Source organism: Eptesicus fuscus, chromosome 1, assembly GCF_027574615.1.
Source record: "Eptesicus fuscus isolate TK198812 chromosome 1, DD_ASM_mEF_20220401, whole genome shotgun sequence".
NCBI lineage: Eukaryota > Metazoa > Chordata > Mammalia > Chiroptera > Vespertilionidae > Eptesicus > Eptesicus fuscus.
In genome coordinates, this window is record NC_072473.1 from 2,326,912 (window position 1) to 2,338,042 (window position 11,131).

An 11,131-nucleotide genomic window follows, 5' to 3' on the forward strand; every position below is an offset into this window, starting at 1 on the left:
GCTTTGCAGAGTGGGAGCCTGGTCCACAGCTACCGAGGCACTGGTGGCATCTTCGAGGTCTGCTGGAACGCCCGAGGGGACAAAGTGGGCGCCAGTGCGTCCGACGGCTCCGTAAGCAGCACCCCCGGTGTGCTGGCGGTGGGGGTGGGGGTGCGGGGCGGAAAGGGGAAACGCCCGGCAGCCGATACCCAGGGCCGAGGCTGAGCGCCTTGCTCCTGTCTCCGACCCTGCATGGTGCCCCAGCCTGGACCCTCTGCTGACAAAAGCACGGCCTGCGTTCCACGGATCTCCGGGGTCCTGGGCCCCATAGTGATCCCCGGAGGCAGGGGCGGCGGGAGGGCTGCGGAGGGCCGGGGTAGCCCCCTCGTGTTCCCCAAGGCCAAGAGCTCAGGCCTGGCTGGTCATCGGCCCTGGCCCTCGGAGTCTGGGCCGTACCCCTGCCCATGGCCACTGCCTCTGGGTTAGTTCCCAGGATGGTCAGAGGCTCAGTCACTAGCCTGTTGGTTACAGTTTCTCTGAATGTTCAGAACTGTGTGCCAATAAAACTTTATTTATAAAACAGTTGGGCGGGCCTGATTTGAACCGTGGGCTCTACCATATCATGTGCCCACCCGGCTCTGCTCCCTTCCATACAAGTAACATTGCCTGGCCATGCCACTTACCGGAACTTTCACAGTCGCTTTTGTGTTCCCTTTGACACCATAATTGTTCCAGTCACGGTCACGGGCCCTCTGTTTCCCCACAGGTGTGTGTGTTAGATCTGCGGAAGTGACCGCCGTGTCCGGGAGACAGAAGAGAAGTCATGGACCAGCGGTGGGCACGGGGCCTTGGCACCCCTGAGACTGGATCCTGCAGCTGCGAGACTGCGCGGGCGTGGCATGTGGGCATGACTTTGGAGCCAGCCCCTCCCCGGCCGCGCCCCGGAGCCTGTATTCCGCAGTCCTCACCGAGCGTGTCACACACACACACAGCTGTATCCGAGGGGGGCAGCCTGATGCCACCAGCCGGGGGGTGCGGGCAGACGGCTCCGATGGCTGCCATGGTGGGGGGGAAGCTGTGCCAAAAAAGGGGAGAAAGAAAACTGCTGTGATCACCCGAAAGGGGGTAGGAAACTCTCCCCCGCCCCCTCCGCTCAACCCCTCTCCCCCCGCGGTCCGTGTGGTTCCCTAAGGACTGGGACACCCCGATGGGCTTGCAGGGGGATTCCAGGGCCAGCCTGTGCGGCCGGAATGCGCGCCTTGGGGACCCTGACTCGTCCGTGTCCCACAACCTTCGCTGCCCGGCTTCCCTTCCCTGTCCTTGCCCGTCCCCCCACCTTTGTCCTCCCCTCCGTGTCTGGGTTTGCTGTAGATGCGGCCTTGGGGACACTTGTCTTTGCTGACAGCTTTCTCGCTCCTCCCCTCTCCTGCCCCGCCCCCACCCTCCCCCTCCGTCCCCGCCGTCCCCGCCGTCCCCTTGTCATAGCGGTTTCCTATGCATCCTAGGTCTCCAGGGCACTTTCCCCGCAAAATAAGTGCTTTATGTAGGAAGGCAGGGCAGGGGGCTTTTTACAGGAGAGAAAAAAAGACTTATAAGAGAGAGAGCCCGGAGTATTTTTGGAAAAAAAAGAAAATATTTTTATGTTAAAACGATTTTAAAATCCTACAATGGCCATCAGACAGAGAGCTTTGTGCGGTTTCCTATTTTAAACTGTTCCGGGGAGCGGATCCGTGGCCTCGGGCCGCGAGGCGGGTGGGAGGGCACGAGTGGGGGGCAGAGCCGAGGGCGCTGCCCGGGACCCCCGGAGTCTGGGGTGTGGCCGCCGGAGGGGAATGAAGGCGGGTGCGCGGTGACCTCAGGAGCGAGTCCCCAGCCAAAGGGCAGGGAAGCCAAGGGCACACAGGGCTCTGCCCCGAGTCGCCTGCAGGTGGCGCCTGGCTCCCGGGACGGCCATTGGGCCGGGGGCGTTGGGAGGGGGGGCTGGCACGGCTGACCCCAGGGCGCTGGGTCTGCGCTGGTCAGAGGGGACCGGTGACCGGGAGGGACGCCCGGAGGTGAAGCGCAGGCGGAACGTCCCCGGCGCCTCCCCGTCTCCATCCCGTCTGTCTCCGCCAGATGAGCAGCGTGTCTTTCCCTCATCAGGAGTCATTTTACCGATTTTCCAAATTGCACCTGGCTTCGTGCCTCCCGGAGATGGCTGTCCTGGCTGCGGGAGCCTCGCCCTGGGCCCGCTGGTTGGCGGGGAGCAGTGGGCGGGCCATCACGTGGCTGCGGGCGCAGGGGGGACGGGGCGCCTCGCGGGGTCCACCCCGGAGACACGACGCTGGTGGGGCGGCGGGTGCGCGTCCCAGAGACCTGGCCGGCCGGGCCCGCGGGACCTCCTCGTGCCGCCATCACGGGGCTCCCCGGGGCTCCCCGAGGTCCTCCAGTCCCGGCCGCAGAAGGCCCCAGAGTGCCGGTTCCGAGTTGGGTGCTTTATTTGGGCCGCGGCCCGGCACTCGGCGAAGCCTGGAGTCTGGCCTCACCGCTCTGGTCTCTGCGGGCAGCCGACAGCCCAGCCCCGGGCGTCATTTCTGCCCGGAGAAGTGAGGACGTTTGGGGCGCAGTGTGTGGAGGTGCAGACGAGCGCCATCTGACCCCCCACGCCCACCCCCAGGGACGGGCGCGTCTCTGCAGCAGGGCATCGCGCCCCACGGGGGGCCAGGGGCCAGGACACTTGGGGGCGCGGGCTCGGAGCTTCCGCAGACAGTCCTCACACCAGGCCGGTGCTGGGTGTCGCCGGGCATGGTCCGGGGTAACGGCGACCCGCTGGGCGCAGTGAGGTGGGAGCCGAGGGCTGGGGGGCCCTGGACCCGCCGCTCCGTCCCATGGGGATGCAGGCCGACTCCGCGCCCTGGCGTCCTGCCCCGGACCTCGGGGGAGGAGCTGCCGCAGCCACAGGGGCCCCGTGTGCGCACCCGCCTGCCCACACCCGCGCGTGTCCGGGCGCAGTGACAGCGGGGCGCTGAGCCCCAGGAGGTCGGGCCGGCGTCCTGCGCCCGTCCGCCCTCATTGACAGCTTACACCCTAAGGCTGACAGTCAGGGAGCAAACGTGACCTTGATTCTGAGCGGACCTCCCACGCCCAGCCTCCGGAGTCTCCGCGGGGTTTGCAGGGACCGGGGCTGGCGGGAACCGGCAGGGACCGGCATCACCCCGGGGACTGGAGTTTTCTTTTTTAAATATGTTTTTGTTTTTAGTGATTTGAGAGAGGAAGGAAGGAGGAGGGGGAGAGAGAGAGAGCCATGATGAGAGAGACTCACGGATGCGCTGCCCCCTGCACGCCCCCTAGTGGAGACCGAGCGAGCCCGCAGCCGGGCCTGCCCCCCGACCGGGAAATGAGCCCAGGCCTCCTGGGTCAGAGGTCGCTGCTGGACCACTGAGCCACACCAGCCCGGCGGGGACGGGAGTTTTCCTTCTGTCCCAACATTGGTCGGGACGGGGGAAGGGCACTTTGTCCCACGTCAGGTCTGCTTCCTTCCGCTTCCTTCCGTCCTTTTAAACCCGTTCCACCTGTTTTCCTTCACAAACCGTGTTCGGGTCAAATGCACAAACGTCCCCTCGCCCCTCCTCGGGGCTGTGAACTCTGGCCCCTGCGGGGTTTGTGTCGGATGTGCCAGCGCCTCGTCCGCGTCCGCGTCCGCCCCCCACCCCGCGCCCCCCACGCGCTCCGACAACAGCGATCCCCCTGCGCGTGGCAGCCCGTCTGTTCCAAGAGGATCAGCAGGTCCTGTTCAGCGTCTTGAATAAATCGCTCTATTTTGATACGTGAGACCGTGGTAGGTGCGCTTCCTTCGTCCCGCTCGGCCCCTGGGGCCCACGACTCCCCGATGAGCAGACACAGACCTCTCCCCCCACCCACAGGCCTCCCCCCCCCCCATTGTCCGTGTCCCGGGGTGAGGCGCGCGTGCCTACAAGTCCGTGGCTGGTCTCTTCCCACCCACCACGCTGCCTTCCCTCCGAGGTTCCACAGTCTGTTCTTCCTTCCATGTCTCTGGGTCCGTTTGGGTTCCTCAGTCTGTGTTGGTCACTGCCGTGCACACAGGGGGAGTGGGGGTGGGGTTAGGGCGATTTCCGGCGGGCCATTTGGGAAAGTCCAAGTCGGCGACTTTCCTCCTGTCCCTGGCGGTTTGCTGGGAACTCCGTTCCGCGATGAACTCGGAGGACTTTGCAGAATGGGAGTCCCAGGGCCACGCCCACCCCTAGTGCGCGTGGCTGCCTTTCCTTCCTTCGGGGGTGTCCCGCCCTGGGACGAGGAGGCAGTTGCGGGGGACACAGGCTGCATTTTGCTCTGAGTCTCAAAGCGGGTCCCGGTGTCATGTTCCTGCACCTGCAGCTCCATCCTGCGTGGGGGCCTCGCGGGCGCTGGGGCCTGGCTGCCTTTCTTTTTAATCCTCCCAGAGAGTATTTTCTTCATTGATCTTTTGAGAGAGAGAGAGAGAGAGAGAGAGAGAGAGAGAGAGAGAGACATTAATGTGAGAGGCATCTATCTACCTGCTTCCTCCCCCGGGCCTGGGGATCAAACCTGCAATGGAGATTTGTGCCCTTGACAGGGAATCGAACCCATGACCCTTCAGTCTACAGGCTGACTCTAACCACTGAGCCAAACCAGCCAGAGCCCTGTCCTGCTCTTTATGGTTCCGGGGTTGTCGGGGGTACTTTCTTTTTGTCTTTAGCCCCACCCCCACCCCACCCCCCACTGACCAAGCCTCTCCCCTGGGTGGTGTGGGCAGCGGTTCCTGGGCGCCTCCGCCCTGCGCAAATGCAAGCAGGTCCTGGGAGCGAACAGGCAGTGAGCCCAGCAGGGCAGGTGCCCGGGGAGGAGGCGAGCAGCAGGGCTTCCGGCCTCAGCGATGACCCTGGATCAGGGCGGCTTCCTGGGGACCTGGACCATGCAGGGAGGGGGATGGGACCCAGTGTCCTCGGGCAAGGGGACCCTTCTCCGCCGTGACTGCCACATGCACCCCTTTGCCCATGAGCTCGGCTGCAGTGGCCGTGTTGGCAGGAGGAGCGTTCCCTGGACAGAAGGGTTTTGTCCTGGCCCACGTATTGGTGCGCCCCCTGCAGGAGATCCGGGACAGCCTCCCTGCTGAGGGCACGGTCACACCTTTGGGGCTGCCTGTCGGTTACTGTGTGCGGGAGCCTGGGGATCACTTTGTGGGCTGCGTGAGGGGCAGGAGGGGGAGCGGGGGTGTGCCTCTACCGAAGGCTCAGAATGTGGCCAAATGGTCACCTCATTCCCCCCCCACACACACTACACACACACACACACGCACACACACACACACACACACACACACACACCTTCTGGCTCCTTTTAATCTGAAGCACCGCCTTCACTTGCAAGCGGGAGGGGGGGCAGGAGGGGGATCTTCACAGAACTGCATGCATGGAAACATGCTCTGGAAAAGGGGGCACTGAGTAGCAATCATTGTTCTCACCAAAGAGCCACTGACAGCCAAAACCGGTGTGGCTCAGTGGATAGAGCATCGGCCTGCTGACTGGAGGGTCCCAGGTTCGATTCCGGTCAAGGGCATGTGCCTTGGTTGTGGGCACATCCCCAGTGGGAGGTGTGCAGGAGGCAGCTGATTGATGTTTCTCTCTCATCGATTTTTCTAACCCTCTATTCCTCCCCTTCCTCTCTGTAAAAAAATCAATCAAATATATTTTTAAAAATAATAAAAAAATAAAATAAAAACAGGAGGACAAATTAAGGAAGCTGTGGGACAGGTTTTATTTTCAGACTCCCAGAATTCCTTAGTAATCTGCTGTTCTCAGAATGCCCACAAGAGGGCATCATGTGAGCAGATGTCACCACAGTAAGCCCCAAACTGCTTGCAAAAGGATGCACCTAAATCCTTGCTAGGGTGCTGTTCTCAGAATGCCCACAAGAGGGCATTTACCTGGGTTGCCGCTTCATTGGGCACCCCAGGAGGCAATCAATCAAGGTACATCTCTTGCGTTGAAGTTGCTCTCTCCCCTTCCTTCCCTCCCCTGCACTCTCTCTAAAAGTCAATGTAAAAATACCCTCAGGTGAAGATTAACAAACAAAAGAATACATTGCATTTGCATTTCACACAAATACTTTGCAGTACATAAACTTTTGGCCAGTGCTGTTTATTTGAGAGTACGAATAACGGGGAAGTCAGTAATGACTAACTGGAAGGTCAGACTTGTCATTTTAACTTATCGTTTCTAGCCATACACTAATTACTTTTCACATGTTGCATAACCAGAAGCACGTTATTACCCAAGTCCCATTTTCCACAGGTTTTTTTGTTGTTGTTGTTCCTTTTTTTAATATATTTTATTGATTTTTTTTACAGAGAGGAAGGGAGAGGGATAGAGAGTTAGAAACATTGATGAGAGAGAAACATCGATCAGCTGCCTCCTGCACACCCCCCTACTGGGGATGTGCCCGCAACCAAGGTACATGCCCTTGACCGGAATTGAACCTGGGACCCTTTAGTCCGCAGGCCGACGCTCTATCCACTGAGCCAAACCAGTCAGGGCTGTTGTTGTTGTTTTCTTGGTGTTTATATAACACATAGATTATGCTAACTACACTTAATGAGTTGAACAACATATGTGAAAGATAATCTTCAATTCTGAGACTGTAATTTGTGAGTTGCCATCTGTTTTTGGACCAAAGAATAATTTGATTCTAAAGTGTTTTTCTTTTTCAGAACAGCTTGGAATAAGAACTGTTTATATATTCATCACTTAGTGAATTATTATGGATTCCAAAGGTTTCTTTTTCAAGCAGTTTGGGGCTTCCTGTGGTGACATCTGCTCACATGTGGACACTCTAGGGTATTTAGCAATGGCATCATAGGGGATTTTTCTCCCCGGTATCTACAACCCGGTCAACGCTCAACCACTGAGCCACGCCAGCCGGGCCATAGTTATTCTCTATTTCCACTTCTGAGCAATCAATGTAGAAAAATTATCATTTGCAACAGCAAACGAATTCCTGAATCTGGCAGCAACCCTGGCTGGCTGCTCAATCCATTAGGTGGAGGCTGCTGTGGCCGGAGCACACACACCGTGCTTTTCCTGGGACACGGCCTGGTTTACAGTGGCTGCGTGGTCAGCGTGACCAACACGGCACCTTCTTGCAGCCCCTGCTCAGAACCGCCTTCGTTCGAATGATACATGATCAGCCTCGTGAGAGGAAACCTTGTAATGAGCGTGGGGGCCATGAACACCTGAAACAACGGGCTCTACCTGAACAGCACAATGAGGAACGACACGGACACGAAGGATCTCCCGACGGACTGCAGACGCCAGGGGAAGCACAAAGCACCGTCTAGGCCACGTTATTGCCAGAGTCAAGGCTGAAATGGTGAAGCCTCCAGCTCCACCGGGTCAGTGAGCATCAGCGAGAAGAATGCGCTAATAAACAGCAGGGGTGCGATCTGCCCGACCCAGGATTTCTGAAACCCCGCGACACAATGAACCTGGTCTCTTCCACAAGTGAGAGGAACAGGGGAAGGGAGAACCGATACAGATTTCTTCAAAGATGGAAAACGTACCGAAGGAACTCAGCCTGGACGTCTCTTGAATTCTGACGTGAATAAAGCTGATAGTGAAAAGACATTTAAAAATACAGGACGTGAATACATTGTAAAAAGGACTTACTTCCATGTCTCTAATATATGGGAGGCTGAAATGCGCTCTCTCCCTTCAGTTGTAAAAGTAACTTTTCTCCACCAAATGGGTTTCACCTGACTTTCCACTTTTACTCTTTTGTCTTTAGTCCTCAGTCCTGGCACCATCCTTTTCCCCGATGTTGGGCTAACGGTGCACCTACTGGTCTGAACCCCAATCTTACAGGACCCTCTCCCTCCATCCATGCTCACACATCTGCTTCTTCCAATTTCTCCCTCTTCCCATCCCATGTTAAAAAACCACACAGACGCACACACACACACACACACACACACACACACACATTTTCAAACGTGGTGATTTTATTTTAATCATCACTAGGCATATACAATGCTGGTGTATGTCTTGGTCTCTAGTTAAAATAAAACATTGAAATCTGGCAACAGAATGAGAATAGAGTTCACTAAATTATTCCAAATATATTCTCAGACAATTTCATATTCATTACCTCACGTTTCCAAGTGATTTTGAATGTTGCCTCACATAAAGTGCCCACTACACAAAAGTATAAGATTAATTAAGCCTTTGGATGCGTGGACAATGAAATGGCCACACGCACACTGAAAATCAAACTTAAAAACCAAAATTTTCCAGTTAATTTACCTCTAAAGATAGGTGTGAAATATCTGAACGAAAATGAAGTAAATGTGCCAAACCGATTTGGCTCAGTGGATAGAGCGTCAGTCTACGGACTGAGGGGTCCCAGGTTCGATTCCGGTCAAGGGCATGTACCTTGGTTGCGGGCACATCCCCAGTAGGGGGTGTGCAGGAGGCAGCTGGTCGATGATTCTCTCTCATCGATGTTTCTAACTCTCTATCCTTCTCCCTTCCTCCCTGTTAAAATCAATAAAATATATTTTAAGAAAAGAAAGTAAATGTATGTACATGGTAATGAAACATTTTTAATACATGCTAAGGAGAGTTGTTGGAGAAACCAAGATCATGGCATAAGGTAAACACCTATACTGCTGCCTCGCACAACAATTTTAAAACTGCCACTGGAAGCCAGAGCGGACATCGTCCGGAACCACCGGAAAGCTGGCTGAATGGAAATGCTACAGCTAGAAGGAAAGAGGAAAGGACTCTGGGACTCAGGAGCTGTGGGGGTGCGGAGACCCGCGGCGTGGAAAGGGCGGGCGGCTGAATACATGGCTGGCCTACTCGCAGCACTCGGAGAGGGCGGGCAGCAAACGCGCGGCTGGCTTTCTCCTTCCGGAGGAAAACAAAAGCTCCCGCCTGCACTGAACTCCAGTTCCGGGTGAGACTTTGGGTACCAGACTCATTCGGGGAGAAAGTGGACTGTCTGGCAGTGGGCGAAACTCGAGAGCAGCCTTTTCTCAGAGGTGCGCGCAGCCATTGCCCAGGGACACTGAGAACAGGGCCCTCTTAGGGCGGGGCTGACGGGAAACCAAGGCTGTCTGCTCCACCCTGAGCCTCCGCCCCATCCACGCTGAGCACAGAAGCCCTCCCAGCAGAGACACAGCTGATCCTCACAGCCAACTGGCCTGGAGGTCAATTCCCCCCAGTGATACCAACAACAATCAAGGCTTAACTACAACAAGACTGCACACACAGCCCACAAAGGGCTGCACCAAGAGTGTCCACCTCAGGTAACTGGGGAGGCCGAGCCACTGGGCCCTGCTAGGACACCTAGCACACAAAGCCACTCTATCAACTCAGGGAAGCAGCCAAAATGCAGAGACAAAGAGGCAGGCCACAAATGAAGGAAATGGAGGAAAGCAAATGACTGGATATCGAGTTCAAAACCACGGTTATAAGGTTTTTAAAGAATTTCCTAGAAAAGGCCGATAAATTTAATGAGACCCTAGGAATATGTGTATAAAACAGAATAAAAGTTCCAAAGTCTGTGCAGTATATATTTGCATTAAGCATTCCTAGGTATTTGATTACTGATACTTAGTATTTTTCTTCTTTTTTTAAATTTCTTTATTGATTAAGGTATCACATATTTGTCCTCATCCCCCCATTCCTACCCCATACCCCTCCCCATGCATGTCCCCATCCCCTTGTTGTCCTTAACCACTGGTCAGGCTCATATGCATGCACACAAGTCCTTTGGTTGATCTCTCCCCTATATCCCCAGATACTTAGTATTTTTCATGGGGGGAATCTATAACAGTGTCAACAATGAAAAATGAACATTTTAGAATTTCCACGTGTGTTTTTAAAATAAGGAACTAAAGCCCTAACTGGTTTGGCTCAGTGGTTAGAGTGTCGGCCTGTGGACTGAAGGGTCCCAGGTTCAATTCCGGTCAAGGGCATGTACCTTGGTTGCGGGCACATCCCCGGTGAGGGGTGTGCAGGGGGCAGTTGATCGATGTTTCTCTCTTATCGATGTTTCTGACTCTATCCCTCTCCCTTCCTCTCTGTAAAAAATCAATAAAAATATATTTTAAAAAATAAAATAAAATAAGGAACTAAAAAGGAGCTGAAAACAGCATCCAGAACTACAAGCAGAACCATTTGCATATGCATGTGTGGAGGCAGAGAGCGTGGATTACATGCATCAATATCAGGCATCTGTGTCTCTGTCGCCCCAACAGTGTGCAGGCATGTGCACGCAAGCGTGCGTGCATGTGTTTGCGTGCGTGTGTACATGCGTCTTGGGATGTCGGTTGCTCTGTGGTGGGGGCTGAGGTGACGCAGGCACTCCTGTGTTGTGCGATGGGCTGACAGGTCTTGTTGCAGGGACACTGCAGTGAGTGAGACTGAGGGGGGTTGCCAGTGAGAACTCTGGGTTCTAATCCCGAAGGTAGGCTCCCAGTGTTATACTATAAAGCAGAAGACGCCTTAATCAACAAGCCAAATTAATTTGGAGTCTTTTATTATTACGCTAGCACTAGTGGGCTCAGAGTAGAATGTCTCTGTCAAATTCTGGGCCCCAACATGGTGGAAGTCTCTCCTATTTATACTTTTTCAGCTCTGTCTTCCAAATTTGGAAGGAGACTTCCAGACCTTCTGAGAAAGAAGTCCTGTGTGCTGGGACAGGGCCTTGAGACTGTATCAAGGCCTGGACTGGTGCCAGCACTGACAACTCTGCCTGGGGCATAGTTTATGGCCACTCTGGAATGGGAGTCGTCTTATTTTTCCTTATTTAAGCAAGCAAGGTTTACAGAAGCCAGAGTAGCAGGGCTACGATTTGAAGCAGCAGTTTTTTTTTTACAGAAGACGGACGTTCCTGAGCTTCACCAGCAGAGAGCACCAGAACTGAGAAAGGTCCCCGGATAACATCTGGCTGTGAAAGGCAGCAGGGTTGCTGTATGCCAGGGGAGACGGCTGGAGATGCAGACACCCTCTTAAAGGGCCAATGCACACAACTTTGTGTGCAGCCACTCACCCTGTGCTCTGGCAGAGGGAGGGCAAAGTGGACTGGAGCTGTGTGAGCAGAAGCCAGAGTTGCGGGCTCTGGGGTTAGAGCTCAG

At 55.3% G+C, this 11,131-nt stretch overlaps 1 protein-coding gene across 2 annotated transcripts in view; it reads left to right on the forward strand.

The window, feature by feature from the left end:
- Positions 1-1,124, forward strand: part of TBL1X (transducin beta like 1 X-linked) — a 68,491-nt gene extending 67,367 nt beyond the window's left edge. For both annotated transcript variants that reach the window (XM_054720284.1, XM_054720283.1), the window contains exons 15-16: positions 10-111; positions 746-1,124. In XM_054720284.1, coding sequence (XP_054576259.1) covers positions 10-111; positions 746-772 — 129 coding nt within the window. In that variant the 3' untranslated portion in view covers positions 773-1,124. The remainder of the gene's footprint in view (positions 1-9; positions 112-745) is intronic.
- The last annotated feature ends 10,007 nt before the right edge of the window (positions 1,125-11,131 follow it).